General features: G+C 43.2%; 1 protein-coding gene across 1 annotated transcript in view; it reads right to left on the bottom strand.

The window, feature by feature from the left end:
* CPED1 (cadherin like and PC-esterase domain containing 1) overlaps positions 1-21,104 on the bottom strand; it is a gene marked incomplete at its 5' end in the record, with an annotated part of 119,267 nt that overhangs the window by 53,660 nt on the left and 44,503 nt on the right. Inside the window, 9 exons of the mRNA XM_079994120.1 lie at positions 375-439; positions 1,812-1,868; positions 4,059-4,228; positions 4,960-5,064; positions 6,840-7,007; positions 7,305-7,377; positions 8,321-8,463; positions 8,956-9,112; positions 10,350-10,485. Of these exons, the coding sequence (XP_079850246.1) occupies positions 375-439; positions 1,812-1,868; positions 4,059-4,228; positions 4,960-5,064; positions 6,840-7,007; positions 7,305-7,377; positions 8,321-8,463; positions 8,956-9,112; positions 10,350-10,485 (1,074 nt within the window). The remainder of the gene's footprint in view (positions 1-374; positions 440-1,811; positions 1,869-4,058; positions 4,229-4,959; positions 5,065-6,839; positions 7,008-7,304; positions 7,378-8,320; positions 8,464-8,955; positions 9,113-10,349; positions 10,486-21,104) is intronic.

Raw genomic sequence — 21,104 nt, 5'->3', positions numbered from 1 at the left:
GGGAGGGATAAACACCCAATGCCTGAGCCAAGGTCTACCCACATCTGAAACATAATAAAGTTGTGGCCAATTTTAATCCCATAGCATGTTGTCTTGAGTCATTATTCCACATGGGGGGGGCACCCAGGGTTTGGGGGACTCTGCCTGTCCACGCAAAGATTTGGCCTGATTTTATCCCGGCACCATTGTACAGTCTGGTTATTCTGCTGTTCTCATGGGTCACATAATGCACCTGCCTGGGCAAATGGAAATCTCCTTGAGGCAATTCTACTTGGCTGCTTCAGTTTGACCACATGGCCTTCATATTGCTCTGCCCATAAGTGATTCCCCCCCCCCCACAAATAGAACGAGAGAGAGAATACAAACTTTATTACCTTCATGTTTTTCTCTAATTGCAGAAGATCTTGTTTTCATGCCACCCTTCTCTGAGTAACCACTCCTAGTGATGAAAAAGCAGAGAGATTTCTAAACTAACAAGTGCAAGGAAAGAAAACATTTGCATACAACACTAGTGTGCGGTTTCTTCCCCCTCCCCTTACTCCCCCCCCCCCAAAGCACTTGCCTTTCACTAGAATTCTTTTGGTAACTGCTGACATTAATAAAATGGAAGAAGCTAATCTGGAATAGTAAAGGAACCCATAAAGGAAACAGAGCTTGACCTTTGTAGATGGTCTTTGCTTCAATAATCTTTATAGGGAAAGATAATATAATTTGATCTAGCATGGATCATATATATTTTTCATGGCATTCCATTAATAAGGGTTTAAAAATTCATTCAGTGAAAAGTTTCCATTGCATATGCAAAATGACATTTGCCGGGTTTTGCCAGAGGCTTGACTTTCCCTACAGTGTTGGGACAAAAAAAAAGGGGGGGGAGTTGTCACCATCATGTTCTGCTTGTGAGTTTCTAAAATATTTGAATGCTGGACAGCGTGATCAAATTCTGCTATGCAATTCTGATGACCCTAATCACTGCTACTGATAAATGATTCACAGAAGCAAACAAATGAAATTCCCTAGGAGGGACTCGCTGCTGTGCGACGCCCACTCAGTTCAACAGGACTCAGTTGATGCAAACGGAGGTTGTGCAGTGACTGTATCTGTGCCCATTATTCCCTTGGCACCGGTTCTCCCAAGGTGCTCATGCGACTGTTGTTGTTGTTGTAGCCAGGGATGCAGGTGGAGCTGTGGTCTAAACCCTTGGGCTTGCTGATCAGAAGGTCAGCGGTTCAAATCCCCTCAACAGGGTGAGCTTCCGTTGCTCTGTCCCAGCTCCTGCCAACCTCACAGTTTGAAAGCATGCCAGTGCAAGTAGATAAATAGGTACAGCTGTAGTGGGAAGGTAAACGCCATTTCCATGCGCTCTGGTTTCCGTTATGGTGTTCCGTTGTGCCAGAAGCAGTTTAGTCCTGCTGGCCACATGACCCAGAAAGCTGTCTGTGGACAAACGCCAGCTCCCTTGGCCTGAAGTGAGATGAGCTCTGTACACCATAGTCACTTCTGACTGGACTTAACCACCCAGGGGTCATTTACATTATTATTATTATTATTATTATTATTATTATTATATACCACCCTCCATCAATAGATCTCAGGGCAGTTCTCAGCATAAAGATACAAGATAAAAACACAAAATAAGAACAAGTGTTGCTTAAAAATTTGCTTTATACTTCTTCTTCTTCTTCTTCTTCTTCCTCCTCCTCCTCCTCCTCCTCCTCCTCCTCCTCCTCCTCCCCGCCAATCTGGCTGGGTTTCCCCAACAACTCTGGGCAACTTTTAGCACATATAAACACATGCTTTTAAATTCTCACCTAAGGCTTGACCATTTGGTTTTCATCCAAGGCGTGTTTCTGGAATCCTTGTTTTGCCTGTGGGAAAAGAGTAGATAATTCTTAAAAGTCCTTGATTCATAGTGCTAGAAGTATAAGGACTGAACGGGAACATCTTTGCCTTGCCCAGTTGCAAAGAAACATTGGTCTAATATTAGAAATGTGATTTACAGAACCAAGTCACGTGGATCCTATGGCATTCTTCTTGTCTTACACATATACTATAGACGTTATCAATAATTGCTATCTTATAGCAGTGAGCTGCATTCCTTTGTGGGTAATAAGCCAAAGCCAAATGTGGCCATGACCACTCTACTTCCTAATTTCACACAAAAACCCATCCCCCACTACAATGTGAATTGTGGAAAAACTGCTTGTTCACTCTAACAGGAGATATTATTCAAATTACAGTATCAATGTCTATTTGGTTTACAGTGGTACCTCGGGTTACATATGCTTCAGGTTACATACGTTTCAGGTTACAGACTCCACTAACCAAAAATAGTACCTCGGGTTAAGAACTTCGCTTCAGCATGAGAACAGAAATCATGCAGCAGCAGCAGCAGCAGCAGGAGACCCTATTAGCCAAAGTGGTGCTTCAGGTTAAGAACAGTTTCAGGTTAAGAACAGACCTCCGAAACGAATTAAGTTATTAACCTGAGGTACCACTGATACCTGAGGTAGTTCTATAGTTGCCACTGATCAGTCTTTGGCTACCTTTTATCAAAATGATTTTTTTCCAGAAGCAACGAAACTAGGCACAATTTTATGCCACACTAACACCAATCTTGGGTGGGGTTGGGGGGGGGGAATGATGTGTCATTTTAAGCTCCTTTTGTGAAATCTTCAAAAAACATTTTAAAATGACCATTAAAAGAATAATATACTCTTAAGACTTTTTCTGAGCAGCGATGCTATGTACTGGGCGAGCACAGAGAATTGCAAGATTGTTATGCCAAATTTATTAGATTTTGGTGTGTTAGCACTGCTCGGTATTCTTGGAAAAACAGGCCTGGATCAGATCAATCTTGTCTCTTTTCCATTTACATTGGTACCTTCAGGTTACAAACTCTGTTAACCCCGAAATAGTACCTTGGGTTAAGAACTTCGCTTCAGGATAAGAACAGAAATCGCGCGGCGGTGGCAGGAGGCCCCATTAGCTAAAGTGGTACCTCAGGTTAAGAACAGTTTCAGGTTAGGAACGGACCTCCAGAACAAATTAAGTTCTTAATCCGAGGTACCATTGTATTTGATTTTTCTCCCTTGCTTCTCCTGCAGAGAAAACACTTCAAATGCTGTTAAAACTGCTAAAAAGTTCAATTTAAGCACACACACACAACAGCTGGCACTCTAATCTAACAGACTACTGAAGATAATGAGCCAGAACTGGAACTCAAATGACAACTCCATTGTAGCCCTAGCCTGGAAATGGATATTGATATATATCCATATATATCAGTGTGTCTGGCTGTTAACTTGAAGTGGTTTGAAGCCACCCAGGGATAGCTGTGTGTAGGATTCCTGGATTTCAGGGGGCTGGACCAGATGCTGAGCAAGATATTGGACCTGCGACCCACGGCTCCGAGAGAAAGCCGAATGAGATTCCTCCTAGTGGATAGGGACAGAGACATTACTGCCCCACTGACTTCCTTTTTAACCTCCATCTTACCCGAAAGGGTTCTTAACGAATCATCTCTCTAAGGCAGGGGTCAGCAAACTTTTTCAGCAGGGGGTCGGTCCACTGTCCCTCAGACCTTGGGAGGGGCTGGTCTATATTTTGAAGGGGGGGGGAATGAACGAATTCCTATGCCCCACAAATAACCCAGAGATGCATTTTAAATGAAAGGACACATTCTAAAAACACGCTGATTTCCGGACGGTCCACAGGCCAGACTTAGAAGGCGATTGGGCTGGATCCGGCCCCCAGGCCTTAGTTTGCCTACCCCTGCTCTAGGGAATAGATAGGGTGAAGCAGAACAATTGAGTACCTTGTGATCCTCGACAGCCTCACTCCTGTCCCTTTTAAACTGATCCTAGTGTTTTGAAATGTTTTAACTCTTAATGCCAAGAAAGGTATTTGTATTTATAATTGACTAGATGACCCTAGGGGTCTCTACCAACTGTATAATTCGTTGCAACGAAGTGTATCATTGCAGAAGTCCAAAGGGTTGCCATCTTTTCATGGAATCTATCTCTAAACCCAGAAATAGGATTGAATTGCCACCTTACCCCTTTGGAAGGTTTGCACGTGGTACTTTGTTAATGACGTGCAACTGTTCAAGTAAATTTGAAAGAAGCCAATGCACAGCCAGGATCGAGCCAAGTTTCCCCCCCGGATTCACCATACGATAAAGGTCATGCATCAAAAAATGGGTCTTGGGAACAGTGGAGGGGAACAGCTGAAAGGAAAAAAAGTGAATGTGGATCAGATTAGTAAGGACATGCAGTTGATTTATAGCTGTAGAAATATTTATAGACTGCTTAATCATAAAACTCAACAACAACAACAACAACAACAACATTACTTATACCCCACCCACCTGGCTGGGCCTCCCCAGCCACTCTGGACGGCTTCCAACAGAATATTAAAAACACAATAAAACCATCAAACACTAAAAACTTCCCTAAACAGGGCTGCCTTCAGCTGTCTTCTAAAAGTCAGATAGTTGTTTATGTGGTGTACATAGTTTAATTACCAATAAACCAGTTAAAGCCACAAAACTGTTTAAAAATATACGTAAATAGTTACCAATAGAACGCAAAATCAGAAAATCTTTTAAAGCAAATATAGCTAACTAAATTATACAACTGTGTAGGTTGAAATAAAAAATCAGCTGGCATAAAAAATGATAGTGAGAATGCCTGTTTAACGTGAATAGGAAGGGAGATCAAAATGATAGGTGCTGTCACACTAAAAGATTTAATCCAACATTATACGGCCCTTGTGAAATTACAAGTACACACTGATAAGTCTTTGTATCTCTTACTCGTTAAAAAAAATAAGACATATTTCCCCCTATTTTCTTTCTTCCTGCTCTGGTGAATAAAAATCGTATCAAAGGTATGTGGGGAAATATTCACATTGACAAAAAAGACTTGCTATAAAACAAAACCACAGATGTTGGCTTACCACTTTATATTCTCCTAGATTCTGCAGCTCTTTTACAAAATTGATCAGTGGGTTTAGTTCTTCTAAAGTTAGACAATGGTCAGATTCCTTTGGGAGATGCTCTTGCTGTGAAAGGAAAGCAGAAGATCATAGGCAGTAGGAGAAGCCTTGGATTCTAAGGCAAAGTACATGTGTTCTGAGGCAGACAGCTCTCTGCTACTGGCACCTTGACTCCTTGACCAATAAAAAGCTTTATTACTTTAATCTGTTGGGGTTTTATAAACTTGTCCTTTGCTGGAAGATGGACACATGCTTAATGACCACAACATCCAGAAGAAATCCACCTTGCATTGACTCACTGGACAGCTCCATAATGATACTGTACTTTTTAGGACCAACACATATTTCAAACACAGGACTTTCCCCCCAAAGAATGCTGTGAGTTATCCCCTCACAGAGCAACAATTCCTAGCATTCTTAACAAACTATAGCTCCCATATTTATTTGCTGGCAGTCTTGTGTTGTAAATGTGTAAGGTAAGAAGGTCAAGTAAGCCTGGACAGTTAAGTCCAATCAAAAGTGACTACAGGGTTGCGGCGCTGAAATATACTCAGAGTCGAGTAGGGATTTCATGCTCTTTATTTCAGCTCATAGGAACAGTGATTGATTTCCCCCAAAACCTCAAGCTTTATATACATTATTTACAAAATGAGTACCATCTGATTCGTTGATTAGGTTTCCCTCCTGGCGCCTGATTGGGCTGCTCCTGCAGGCCAATCAGGATGTTGCATTTTAGGATCCTACCTGCCTATTGTTCTAGGATCCAAGCTTAGTATGTAACAGGCGCCCATCTTGCTTTCAGGCCGAGGGAGCTGGCATTTGTCCACAGACAGCTTTCCGGGTCATGTGGCCAGCATGACTAAACCGCTTCTGGTGCAACAGAACACTGTGACGGAAGCCAGAGTGCATGGAAACGCCATTTACCTTCCCACTGCAGCTGTACCTATTTATCTACTTGCACTGGCATGCTTTTGAACTGCTAGGTTGGCAAGAGCTGGGACAGAGGAACAGGAGCTCACTCCATCGTGGGGATTCGAACCACCAACCTTCTGATCGGCAAGCCCAAGAGGGTCAGTGGTTTACACTACAGCGCCACCTGCGTCCCCATTGTAAGTAAATGTGTACTGGTGTGCTTTAAGTGTGTGGTTTGGATCTGCCGGCTGAAATCAAGTAAGTGAGTTTAGGATTGGGATATTGGAGGCACAGCTTCAAATACATCCTAGAATCATAGAGTTGGAAGGGACCACAATGGTCATCTAGTCCAACCCCCTGCAATGCAGAAATCTTTTTGCCCAACATGGAGCTTGAATCCAGATTAAGAGTCTCATGCTCTTCTGACTGACCCATCCAAGATATATAGGAAAGGCTGAAATGGTCCATAGTTTGGAGGATTGTCAGCCTATACTTTCCTAACTTTTCCTGCCTGTTGATGATTTTTTTTCATAGAATAAAAGAATGCAAACCATGTTCAGGATAAACAAAATGGTAGAAACAGGGTGAGCATACTATCTGAACTTATGAGATTCTACATCATGCCAGCAGCATGATTCTGGAACCTCATATCTCTGCCTCATAGCACAAGACACGACCCACCTCTGAGTTAAAATAGAGTACCATTAACATTAACCATGGTTAGCACTGGTGCCAAGTTAAACCTGGTCGAGAGTAGCTGAGGATTTTTGAGAAAGAAGTGGCTGGGTTGGCAGGAGTATAGCCGTACTCTTATGCTGAACAAACACAGAAAAGCACAGATCTTTTACAGGGTGGTCAGATTGTTTGGTTTTTTTAAAAAAGCGACTAATTAAGTGTAATAAATATTAGATAAACAGATCTATCAATACCTTAATCCCTGTTGATCGGTAAACGTTCTGCAAAGCCTCAAAGAAAGTAGAGGAAGATGACTGATTTGATAAGAGAATTCTGAAAGTATCTCCAAGAAGGGTTTCTTTAACAGTTTGGTCCTGAAAATCCAACTCTCCGTCAGCTTGAAAATCAAAGTGTTCATGTACCTAGGAAGGTTATTAACTTAAGGTTATTAACTCATTCGGAGATTAATATTTATCAAGTGCACTGCTCTCAGTACCTACAGTTTGACCATAAATATAGAATCCATCTGGCCTTGTTTATCAGAACAGAAAAGGTGTTTCATGTTACTGTTTCTGGATTTACTTTTATGTTCACCGTTCCAGTGAACATAAAGCACAGTGGTTTCTGCAGTATAAGGAAACTTTACTGGGAATTTCTATAGGGTTTTCTCTCGCTTAGCTGCAGGCTCATGTGGGGAAATGCTGTTGATGTTTGCTTACCTCAAGAATAACCAGATCCATAGAGCGGCTGAGCCCAACGTCAAAGGTTAGCATCTGAAAGCAGGAACTGCACCTGAAGTAAGATGACAGAAATGAAGAATGGGTTCTGTCTTCAAAGGAGGCAATGACCTAAGACACAGATTTCAAAATGCACTATCTCTCTCTCAGAAAGCCCCCTTTTCCCATCTGAATGACTGGCCTGTGAGTAATACTGTTGCGAGGGGTTTTGTTTTTTGTAGAGGGGGTGGAGATAGATTGTATGCATGAAACCAGGATTCAAATCCTGGAATAGCCAGGCTAGCTTCCTGGAGAGATAATAGCTCTCTAACTATGGGCCATTAAGATAACAGAGGAAATGACTCTGTGCCAGACAGAAAATGGATGGGGGCCCCTCCTTCAATTCGCTGGGAGTTAGAAAGACAAAGGCCAGAATTGAGACTTGAATTATGTGAACTAGAAACTGGAAGCTGGCAGCAAGGCAAAGCTGAGAAGGCAAAGAGTGAGAGCCATGTCTGATTTCTGCCAGAATCGAAGGCAGGGGCAATGGGAGAAGCAAGACCCTCTTGGGGCATTGAGGCTGTGAGCCCCTCCACTGTAGGCTCAAGTTGTATATATGTGTAAATAAACCATATATTATAAAGACACCACAATTTCTGCTGACCCTCATTTAGAGGAAACTAATCCCGGAAACCCTGGAATCTTGCACCGCTCAGAGATTGGGGTTGCCTGCAACAATACTTTAACCAGGAAGGAACAAAACACCTCGGAAAGTGTTCAGTGGCTTCAGATAGCAGATTCCAAGAAGATGTCTTTTAAAAAAAGAAGTCTTTCTCCTTACCAACAGATACCTCTTTCTTTATCTATCCCTGTGCGTTCAAATAAACCCATCAAGGAAAAGCTACATGGCTCCATTATGTCCCAGACTTTGGAAGCCAGGTTCAAGGCACCCTCATATTCCAAAGAGCATCTCTAAGAAAATTCAGCTTATTTCAATTTGTGTGCTTCAATCTCCTTACTGGCTGGAGGCCTTTGGTCCGGAAGAAGGGGCTTCACTAAAAACCTCAGTTATCAATAAGAGTTTGGTTATTGCTTCTTTTATGTCTTCCAGCGCCTGCTGTGAGGAACTGCCTTTCAAGACGGTTTCGAAAAAGGCTTGCAGCTGCAAATGAAAAGGAAAAAAAATGCAAGAGTTTTCAAATCCCTGAATTATGTTGCATTTCTTCATCTTCATGAAATTTGTGAAGCCACAGCCCAGCAAGAGATGGGATCCAAGATTATATCTGTAATATGCACTCTGGCTGAAATACGGACCCTAACATACTATCAGCATCTACCGGATGCTGAAGTAACTGGCTGTACCACTATCCAGTCAAAGTCTAAAAGGGTGAAAATGACAGACAGAGAAAAACATGGGTGGGAACTTTAAAAAGAGAAAGAGATTGTCCTATTGTATTCTGCACATCTCTAGCTGATTTCAAAATCTGAGCACTCTCACCTGTGCATTTATAAAGCCAACTTTCATTTCAGTGCACGGTGGATAAGATGCAAAGAGCTTCTTACACAAGTGGGGAAATAAAACAAACCAACAAACCAAGCGTTTTTCAAGCTCTTTGGTAATAAAACTGAAATGAAGATGAAAGCACAGGCTTACCTTGACTGAAAAGTGCTTCTTCTTGGGCGGATACCAGACAACAGCAGTTGAATGAATGAATGCCCGCAGAGGTGTTAAAGATGTCACCAGAACATACACTTTGATGATGACTGAAATGTCTTGAATTTTAAAGGTGTCTTTAGCGGGTGATGGATGCCTGGAAGATGACAGCACAGTGTTAGGCAAGGGCTGCTTCCTTTCTATAAAAAGTTCTTCCCTTCCTGTTTAACTGGCACAAAAATGCTTCCCATTATGTTCCTCAGTGAGGGTCCAAACATTTTCCTGCTGAAATAGAGCCAGAATGGTACCCCACCTTCTGAGGACCCATAGTTTTGAAAATATTTCACTGCACAATTCAGACACCAACCTTTGCCCTCCATTTCACAAAGCAGCAATATATCCCCAAAGCCTTGCAGAACCAGCGTGCTCCAATTTGGATACACCGGACACATTTTGACGCTATGCTAAAACCAGTTTAGCCATATGGTCGATATTTGCTTGCTTAATGCAAGCCATAGTTAACATTAGCCACAGTTTTATCCGTTCAGATGACATGACAAGTTGTGATTGAACAAAAGCAGAAACAAAAGCCTCAGATGTTCTCCTTGCAGCCACAACAATGGGGGAGAGAAAATTGGTTGCATGTGAGCAGGGTCGCCAACTATAGGGGGCTCTGGGTGCCCGAGCACCCACAAAATTTTTGTTGTGGGTGCTCAGCACCTACACTGTGGGGCACACGACACAACTTCTGGTGCCTCACGAAGCACCGAAAGTCACCTCCGAGGCCTCACGAGACCACAGAGATGCCTTCTAAGGTCTCAGAACCTGACTTTCAGTGGGACTGGAAGTCAGGTTCTGAGGCCGGGGTGGGTGTGTGACGTCATGACGTCACACGCCCTGGGCACACATAACCTGCTGCATGTGAGCATGGAACGAGGAGAGGCTCATTCACATAATACTTCACTATAGTTCAGTATAACACATTGGCTCCCAGTATGTTTCCCAGCACAATTCAAAGTGTTGGTGCTGACCTCTAAAGCCCTAAACGGCCTTGGCCCAGTATACCTGAAGGAGCGTCTCCACCCCCATCATTCAGCTCTGAGGGCCTTCTGGTGGTTCTCTCCCTGCAAGAAGTGAGGTTACAGGGAACCAGGCAGAGAGCCTTCTCGGTAGTGGCACCCGCCCAGTGGAACGCCCTCCCATCAGATGTCAAGGAGATAAACAACTATCTGACATCTGAAGGCAGCCTTGTTTAGGGAACGGTTCCTTGCAAATATCCCTTCCAGTTCCAAAACTGGCATCATAAAGGAATCCAGATACATCACGGGAAAATTGCAACATCTAGTTCAACCCATGCGGACGCAGTTATTAAGAACAGAAAACCAGTCTCTCACTGCTGAGCGTTCTCGATCGGCCGATGCAACATTTGTGTAAAACTTGTCCTTCTGTTATCATCTTGGGACTTCATGGTATGAAGAGGTACAATGTTTGATTCTGGGCAGGCAGAAAGGGCAACTGGAAGAGGCACATCTGAAACAACATCAAGTTGGAGAAGGAATGAAAACGAGAAGATCGTTAAAGTAGCTAGCGCCTCTCTTTTCAGGAACTGCAATGTTTTGTTATTATTTTCCACTTTAACGTTTCTCCGTGTACACAGAGTGCTTTATTATTCCACCTTCTTGCATTTTATTTATTATGCTCATTCTATGTTCTTCTTACAGGAGACGCAGAGTGGCTTATATAAGATTTCCAGTGGTGGAAGATTTTCGGACACTTTGTCAGGTCCTCATAGGCTTAACTTATTTCAAAGTGGGAAGGTGTTGGTCTTCCAAGACCATCTGTGGTGGCTGATGCTCAGTGAAACTGATGTGGAAGAAGACAGGGAGGCCAACATGAAGTGGAGCCAGAGTCAGCGACATGCAGAGCCCACTAATTCTAGCTTTGTCCCCATCTCCCTCCATCCTGAGTCCTGCAAGGGCAACACTGAGACGAAGGAAGACAAAGCAGTGCCACTCCTTGGACTGGATATAAGAAAGGTAGCAGGCAGGTGGGGGCTGGATGAAGGCAGAGGTGGCTGTGGCAGTAACTGCTGGGATAGCTTTTTTTTATATATATAAATATTTATTGAGATTTTTTAAAATACAAAATGCAAAAATAATAAACAATATAACATGGATCATAACACATTTTTCAGAACTTCTTTGGACTCCCTCGCGTCTCCCACTCCCACTTACATCGTTATAAATTTTTTCCAGCAATTTATCATCTTGTTTATATTCTTAAATTTTGTTCAGTTAATTTAATCTATTCTCCACAAATTTTATGTTTCCCTCAATCTCACTTATCGTCAAGTTCAAATCTAATTCAATGGTAGGCAATTATTTATGATCTAGCATCCTTCTTAGCATTCAACCAAATTACAATACTTTTGTAGATAAATCTTGAATTTCTTCCAGTCTTCTTCAACCCTCTCTTCTCCCAGGTCTCGAATTCTGCCAGTCATCTCGGCCAGTTGCATATAGTCCATCAGCTGCATCTGCCACTCTTCCAGTGTGGGTAGATCTTGAGTTTTCCAGCTCTTAGCGATGAGTATCCTTGCTGCCGTTGTTGCATACATAAAAAATGTTCGGTCCTTCTTTAACACCTTCTGGCCGACAATGCCCAGAAGGAAGGCCTCTGGTTTCTTAGTGAAGGTATACTTAAATACCTTTTTCAACTCATTATATATCATTTCCCAGAAGGCCTTCACTCTAGGGCAAGTCCACCAGAGGTGAAAGAATGTTCCTTCGTGTTCTTTACATTTCCAACATTTATTATCAGACAAATGGTATATTTTGGCAAGTTTAACTGGGGTCATGTACCATCTATATATCATTTTCATTACATTTTCCTTCAAAGCGTTACATGCAGTGAAGTTCAGCCCAGTGGTCCACAACCTTTCCCAGTCCTCAAACATAATATTATGCCCAATATCCTGAGCCCACTTTATCATAACCGATTTAACCATTTCGTCTTGTGTATTCCATTTCAGCAGCAAGTTATACATTCTTGATAATACCTTAGTTTTTGGTTCTAACAATTCTGTTTCCAACTTCGATTTCTCCACCTGGAACCCTACCTTTTTGTAACTGCTGGGATAGCTTAGTCAGCAGAGCACTAGACTCTTAATCTTAGGGTTGCGGGTTCAAGCACCACCTTGGGCAAAAGATTCCTGCATTGCAGGGGTTGGACTCTACACTTCTATGATTCTACAAACACTCTTATAATTAACGGTCAATTGCAATGGGGACTCTGAGATCTAATTTGCACATTTTATCTGAGAATTACTTTTTATTCTGTTTAATAAGAAATTTCGGTGGATATGATATATAATGCATTGGGGGAAAATGTTTAAAGTAACTTTTTCTAAAAATCCCAAAGCCTTTCTTTTAGGGATTTTAGGCGCTGAAATCCCAGTGGAGCAGAAAAGACTATATTTATGTATGATCACATGGGACGCAGGTGGCGCTGTGGGTTAAAGCCTCAGCGCCTAGGGCTTGCCGATCGAAAGGTCGGCGGTTCGAATCCCTGCGGCGGGGTGCGCTCCCGCTGCTCGGTCCCAGCGCCTGCCAACCTAGCAGTTCGAAAGCACCTCCGGGTGCAAGTAGATAAATAGGGACCGCTTACCAGCGGGAAGGTAAACGGCGTTTCCATGTGCGGCTCTGGCTCTGGCTCTGGCCAGAGCAGCGATGTCACGCTGGCCACGTGACCCGGAAGTGTCTCCGGACAGCGCTGGCCCCTGGCCTCTTAAGTGAGATGGGCGCACAACCCCAGAGTCTGTCAAGACTGGCCCGTACGGGCAGGGGTACCTTTACCTTTATGTATGATCACAGCTGTGCAGATGTTATGGGCCCAGGGATGGAAAGAAGATCAAGTCCCGATCAGAGAAGAATGGCAGATCAAGTTGATGGATTATGCCAAAATGGCAAAAATGACCAGAAGAATAAAAAATCAGGAAGACCAAAATTTTAATAAGTAATGAGGAATATTTATAATTTATCCTGGAAAACACTGTAAACAGCTGAAATCGTCAGTAGGATTGGAATAACACTTCTAGTTTAATGGTGAATTTTGGACATAATGGGAATGTAAAAGATTTGGATTATCATAAAAGATGCAGGAGGAAATGATTAAAAGTAGGAGCCACAAAGGGGAGGAGGGAAGTCCAGGAAATTCTTTGGAATCTTGTTTTTATGTTGTATGTTGGATATGTGATTGTAAAACTTTAATCTGAAAAACCAAATAAATAAATTCGTTAAAAAAACAGAGAGTAGGCTGAGAAAAAGACCTAACAAAGAAAAGAAAAAAAGAAAAAGAAAGAAATTTCAGTGGATCTGATCATGGTTTCACTGCAAATGTAGCGACTGCTGTTTTCCCCACTCCCTTACTTCAGATGATGCCATGGCCTTTGGCTAGCACAACAAAAGTTTAGCTGACTTATAATTAAATATCCATTGGACTGGGTTATAGGTCCCACTGACCTTAATGAAATAAGCGGATTGCACCCATTCAGAAAAAAACCAGGGAAAGTTTGGCATACCCAAATTCCTTGAAATGGTTAAACCCACAATTATGTTCTTGAGGCTGTGATCCGATATGCACACTTTTCTGAGAGTAAGCTCCACCGAACATTTTGGTAAGTAAACATGCACAAGGTAAGGCTGAAAGAGTCATATATTTCCATGATGGGGCTTATGATATGCTTTACACATTGCACAAAATGGTGGGATAGGAAGTGAACATATGCGGTGTTTTACATAAGTAATCGAATTGATGGAATGCTGCCAATCAGTTGAATTAAATGCTTCCGGTATAGCACCAATGAATTGCTTCACAGAAGTGATGAAACTGTGAAGGTATTGTAATGAGATCTGCCAGTAGAGGGCGTGCTCTCCCTTTCCCTTCCCCACGCTTTTGTGACAAAGCCTTTTTTGTTCATATGTGGTGTGGCTTTTTATTAACTGCAGCAAAGTCCATTTTTAGACATTTCTTAATGCTTAAGAGAGAAGTCAAGCTGTTCTTATTATTCCCAGATCTCATTACTTAGCATGAGACCACACAGTGCTAAGCTTATTAAGTGATTAATATAACTTCTACTTAAACAGATGCACTTTATTTCAATATGCCAATCTAAGAACATAATTGAGGCTGCAGGATGTCTAATTATTGCACAGGAATAAGGAATTGGTGACAAAATATTATTCAAAAGAATGCACATTCCAAAGTACCTTGGCAGATGCATACAAGGCCACAATGATCTGATCACAGTTATGATTATTACTGCCATGCTATACCATGAACAACAAGACTTATTTCAGAACAGGAGCAATGACATAATCACTCAAGAGCACCTGGGTTAGTGATGGTCTGTCTTTGGTTTGGGAAGTGAATCAGGGGAATACTGAGGTTTCCAAGTTTGCTTGCACCAGATAGCATTGAGAAAGCCAGAGCACTAAGAAAGTACTCAGTCAGAGGCTGGATACATCTTTCCTTTCTTTTGATGTGGCTCCTAGGTAAAGGTAAAGGGTCCCCTGACCATTAGGTCCAGTCGTGACCAACTCTGGGGTTGCGCCGCTCATCTTGCTTTATTGGCTGAGGGAGCCAGTGTACAGCTTCCGGGTCATGTGGCCAGCATGACTAAGCCACTTCTGGCGAACCAGAGCAGCGCACGGAAACGCCGTTTACCTTCCCGCCGGAGTGGTACCTATTTATCTACTTGCACTTTGACGTGCTTTCGAACTGCTAGGTTGGCAGGAGCAGGGACAGAGCAATGGGAGCTCACCCTGTCATGGGGATTCGAACTGCCGACCTTCTGATCGGCAAGTCCTAGGCTCTGTGGTTTAACCCACAGTGCCACCCGCGTCCCTGATGTGGCTCCTACTTCATTCTAAGTGGCAGCACTTCTTAGCAAGATTGTTTGCATTTCGAATTTAAAGCTAAAGATTGAACTTCAGCTGGCTGCATAAAGCTGGCTGAAGATCTTTTGTTACAGCTTAACAAAACTGGTGCAGTCAGAAGCAGCAAGAGGTTACTCCAAGGAAATGATACATAGGCTTGTGAGTTGAGGCCCCGCTCTGCGCTTTGTGATGAAATGAAACATTCTAGCCCAATGGCTGCCATTAATTTGATTCTGAATTGATTTTAGAATGAATCGATTTTAGGATGTTGTGTTACTTTTATTGTTAGCCGCTCTGAGCCCGGCTTCGGCTGGGGAGGGCGGGATATAAATAAAATAATAATAATAATAATAATAATAATAATAATAATAATTCTATGGACACAAGTATTTTAGGTTAATGGGCTAAAAAAGGCCACAACTTTATTGGTTACAGAATGTGAGTGGTTTTGGGTTAGGCATTGGAACCGAACAGACTATACAGTGGTACCTCAGGTTACATACGCTTCAGGTTAAAGACTCCGCTAACCCAGAAATAGTGCTTCAGGTTAAGAAGAAGAAGAAGAAGAAGAGTTTGGATTTGATATCCCGCCTTTCACTCCCTTTAAGGAGTCTCAAAGCGGCTAACATTCTCCTTTCCCTCCCTCCCCCACAACAAACACTCTGTGGGGTGAGTGGGGCTGAGAGACTTCACAGAAGTGTGACTGGCCCAAGGTCACCCAGCAGCTGCATGTGGAGGAGCGGAGACGCGAACCCGGTTCCCCAGATTAGGAGACTACCGCTCTTAACCACTACACCACACTGGCTCCCTGCTTCAGGATGAGAACAGAAATCGGGCTCCGGCGGCGCGTAGTGTATATGGTTTGATGAATAAATCAGAGCTGGAGTCGTTTAAAAGCTACATTCCTCGTGCAGCAAAGTTATTAATGACTGAACAGCTTCCTTCAAATATAATAAAGCAAATGCAATCAAATGACTGGAAGAGACAGAGAGAGAGAAGTTCAGGAGAGCAGGCAATTGTGACGCAAAGTGCTTCAGCAGATAAACAGGAATCAGCAGCAAAGGCAATATTTGAATGGGTGGCCCTGTCGCAAAGAGCATATACATCAGGGTGTGCATGAAGGGGACCAAAAAGGATGAGCAGCTACTTAATACGCAATTAATAGAACCCAAGAAGATAAAATAAATTCATGAATTCTCCCCTCCAAAGAATGCGGCCCAAGTATTGTGGTTAGGTTAGATTTGAACCGCACTCTGAATAACGTTTCCCCTCCCTGAGTAACGGGACAAATGTTCTTCTGCATTTGTTACATAGATCAAATCTTTCGTAAAGACTTCAAGAGCTATATCTACAGCTGCCAAATGAGCACAATATTTTATGCATCTGATGAAGTGTGCTCTGGCCCACAGAAGATTATTCCACAATAAATGTGTAACAGTACAATCCTGCTAGTGTAGTTTGGCGGGGGGGGGGGGGGGAGAGAGAGAAACCCAATGATTCTTTTCTCTGCAAAAAGTATGAAGATCTATGTCCTGCCTAATGACTCATCCCACAAAGGAGAATGTGTCAAAGTAAGAAGCCATTATTCCACCATAGGTTTATTCTAGGGTCTAGCTGTGAGAGGATAGTATTGGAAGTTCTTTTTGTATAGCTAGCAGCTGCTTTTGTGAAGGAACGCAGGTTTTTCCTCATTGACCTGAACGAGAACACAGAGACACTACATTAGGATAGGAAGAGAAGAAGATCTGTAAAGGAAGATCTGTGGGTTTGTGAAAATCAAGAAGGCAGAAATGAGTGCCCTTCTATTAATTTGAATTTCCTGAACATTTCAGTCACAGTGCTTCCCTTTAGGAAGTCGAGAAACTTTCTCTGATAACAGTTTGCTTGCTGCCACGCTTGCCAACAAGAGTGAGAGATACAATCAAATCAAATCACGTTTTGCCTCATTTTACATCAGAATGGTACCCAGGTTACAGACGCTTCATGTTATAGACTCTGCTAACCCAGAAATAGTACCTCAGGTTAAGAACTTTGCTTCAGGATGAGAACACAAATCGCGTGGCAACAGTGGGAGGCCCCATTAGCTAAAGTGGTACCTCAGGTTAGGAACAATTTCAGGTTAAGAACAGACCTCCAGAATGAATTAAGTTCTTAAACCGAGGTATCACTGTACACATTTCTGAAGGCCTGGGCCACTCCCACTCCCAACGTGATCGGCTGTCTAAACTTCCGAGGTGCGAATCATGACTCAGAGTTTAAGGGCCAATGGCAGAGGCCCAAATTCTGAAATGTTCTGTGATTGGATATCATGTATCAAATCAGAACACAGGAGATCAGAATCCTTAATCCAGACTCAAACTCAGGGAAACACAGACCACTGAATACATAACACTGAGCACCCATCAGGGGCTTTAAGAGCCAGGCTACACAGTCAGTACATGTCAAATCCACCATCCGAGCCCCATAGTCCAAGCTGTGAGTGTTGGTGGTGGGCATTTGGGGGGAAGCCAATTTATTGAAGCACCAGTGAAAGGAGAAGATGCTTAATCCTTTTCTCCCTGATGTGATCAAAATCATATTTCTACAGTGTGCAGTTTGCCCCATTGGGGTGGGCGAAGAACGCATATACATGCAGTTATTCACATATGACAGACAACTATCAATCCACTGTTTTATAGCAGAGAGCATTGCAGCATGAATTGGCACCCAAAATCCCTGACAAACATCAAGTATATAAGGAAAGTAATAACTGTGTCTTGATTCGTCTTTCCCCCCTTCTGTTATTTAATCCATCATATCCAAAAAGTCAATGAAAACATATCGATTACATTTCAGAGAACTGGAATGTGGCTAAAGAAGGCTTTAACACTTGCATCAGGGGAAACAATTTAACTTATCTCTCTGTATCCTCCCATGCCTCCTCTTTATTAAGAGAGAGCATTGAACATTTTGTAAAGAGAAATTCTGATCAATTGATTACGTCTGCAAGCAGCTACATATTAGAAAGCACCTCAACCGAATGTTTGGAAAAGGTGCAAGAAAATCTTCGTGCATTTTTTTTTTAAAAAAAATGGAACACAGCCTAACTTAGAGAGAAAAATACTTTCATTTCTCCAACCACAATGACCTAGCCTTTCGAAAAAGCTTGCACATACCAGTCAAATTATCTACTGAATAAGCTAACTGTTCTGAAGCACAGTTTTCTAATTATCCATGGTTTTCAAAGTGGTTAGGATGGAAAACTAGAAAGTGAAGAATGAAACCCTCAACCATTCAGCCACAAGGATGGGATATAAGCTTTGGGAAATGCAGAATAGCATTGTCCAAATGATCTTGCTTTTGGGGGTGTCAGATAACAGCACTCTAAAATGCAGATACGATAAAGCACTGCTGTCTTACAGAAAAAAAATGGCCTACTGCTGAACTCCCCCTTTAAACAATAACTAGGACTCAACCTGGACACAGGTGGCGCTGTGGGTTAAAGCCTCAGCGCCTAGGACTTGCCGATCGAAAGGTCGGCGGTTCGAATCCCTGCGGCGGGGTGCGCTCCCGCTGCTCGGTCCCAGCGCCTGCCAACCTAGCAGTTCGAAAGCACCTCCGGGTGCAAGTAGATAAATAGGGACCGCTTACCAGCGGGAAGGTAAACGGCGTTTCCGTGTGTGGCTCTGGCTCGCCAGAGCAGCGATGTCACGCTGGCCACGTGACCCGGAAGTGTCTCCGGACAGTGCTGGCCCCTGGCCTCTTAAGTGAGATGGGCGCACAACCCCAGAGTCTGTCAAGACTGGCCCGTACGGGCAGGGGTACCTTTACCTTTACCTAGGACTCAACCTAAGTTCCCTTCAACTCAGTGAAGGTACACACAACAAAATGGTTCATAGGCCATTTTCAGCATGGTTCCCATGCACTTTTATTCATGGTATTACTTCCCATATGGAAAATTTGGCATATTTAAAATGGTCTTGAAGTAACGGAAATCTCATTTGATCCGTTGATCATTATTATGTGGGTGCATATGCAACTGAAATGGTTCCATTCATGCACAAGAGGAAGGTATCAGCAGGCATGGGGAACCCCCAAGGTTTGCAGAAATATATTTAAAACATAGGCAACCTGCCCAGTGGGTGGGGAGGAAATACCCCAAACAGCCAAATGAGGACTGAGCAAGCTCAGTAGCTGTGGAACATTGACCAAATGTTAGGGAAATAAAACAGAAAACTCTGTGCAAGAGGGGGACTGGGCTAGACCAGGGGTTGTCAACTAGGTTCCTATCGCCCATTAGTGGGCGTTTCAGGATTCTAGGTGGGTGGTAGGAGGTTCTAAGGCACAAGCTGAATCCTCCTTCCATTGAGCACTGGTGGGCGGTAAGTAAATTTACCATCAAGAAAGATGCATTAGTGGATGGTAGGTATAAAAAAGGGACGTGGGTGGCGCTGTGGTCTAAATCACTGAACCTCTTGGGCTTGCTGATCAGAAGGTCGGCAGTTCGAATCCCCGTGATGGGCTGAGCTCCCGTTGCTCGGTCCCTGCTCCTGCCAACCTAGCAGTTCGAAAGCACACCAGTGCAAGTAGATAAATAGGTACCACTCCAGTGGGAAGGTAAACGGCGTTTCTGTGTGGTGCTCTGGTTTCGGTGTTCCGTTGTGCCAGAAGCGGCTTAGTCATGACCCGGAAAAACTGTCTGCGGACAAACGCCAGCTCCCTCAGCCTGTAAAGCGAGATGAACGCCGTAACCCCAGAGTCGTCTGCTATTGGACTTAACTCTCAGGGGCCCTTTACCCTTTTTTAGGTAAAAAAGATTGACTACCCCTAGGCTAGACTATCCATCACAAGGACACGGGCTGGCTAGTTGGAACCCTGAACATAAGCACTCCACACTGCAACATTTTGTTGCAGGCCCACTTATATGTTAAAGTCCAAATGCACAGCAGTGTTTGTGACTCCCCCTCCCCCAATAATAAAATGCAAAACAAACCCCGGATCCATCTGGGTCACGCAGAACTAATCGTGCGCCTCTTTGGATTCCAGCCTTTGTTTTGAATAGGGTATTAATTTAAAACAATAATGCTTCTCTGTTCCATGTTCCGTCTGAAGATTATCTAACAGCAGAACAATCTTTGGTTTTGCCGCTACGAACCCCAGCAAAATAGCCAAAAGGGCCAAGAGTGATGTGCAGCACAACAAGCTGCACTCTTCCGATACACAAACACACACAGAGCTAGGTTGATGTATGCAGGAATCAGGAGTCTTTACATGAAGCCGAAACCTTTTACATTTTTTTTGCAGGCAAATGCACAAAAAAAATCAGGGCTCCTGAGCATTGCACCAACTTTGGCCCTGAGTATTTATTTATTAGTAAGGCAGAACAGCAGCAGTAGTTCTGGTGAATGTCAAGCAAGGGTATGTCCCAGTGTGGGATGGCCAGGCAAGGTGCCAGTTAAGCTGGCTTTTCGTTTGCTTCACTGCTAATTCTGCGTTGCTCCATTGCGGGGGAAAGCAGTGTCTTCTGTACAAACCTGCTCCTGCACCAACAGCAGCAGGAGGAGCATCAAGTGGAGAGGAAAGGGCTTCAGGAAGAAGGGGAACGGACTCCTTTTAAACTAGGCCAGGTGCCAAGAATGTGGCAGTCACCCTTCTCCTCTAAACAGTTTCTCAAGGCTCTGTCACTATGATACAAAGGAAAACAGTACAAGAGGAAGCAAAATTTGCTTTCCCACCGTGGTCACCACGTGAGAATTCAGAGAATGTTGAGATTCTAGGATTTCAAATAGAGGCACTGGTGACAGGTATTTAGTGAAGCTACAAAAAAAATATATAAAATCCCACAGAATCTACACACATATAAAAAATGTTTTCTTAAAAAAAGTTTTGAAAAATACATTGAATTTGGCATAGCTCACCATCGCCATCTAGCATCACATTTGTGTATTGCGCTTTGCAACACATTTAAAACATTTCATTGGCAGCTGTGCAGCCGAGTCCAGAGTTAAGCAGTGCGGAGGCATATATAAACACATAATGGAAGTTCCATCGGTATATGGACAGAAAGGAAGAAGTTCTTCATGACAACACCATATGGTGTTGTTGTTTAGTTGTTTAATCATGTCCGACTCTTCGTGACCCCATGGACAAGAGTACGCCAGGCACTCCTGTCTTCCACTGCCTCCCGCAGTTTGGTCAAGCTCATGTTGGCAGCTTTGAGAACACTGTCCAACC

This window comes from Podarcis cretensis (genome assembly GCF_951804945.1).
Source record: "Podarcis cretensis genome assembly, chromosome: 10".
Taxonomy (NCBI): Eukaryota; Metazoa; Chordata; class Lepidosauria; order Squamata; family Lacertidae; genus Podarcis; species Podarcis cretensis.
This window is presented reverse-complemented; position numbering and strand designations above follow the sequence as displayed.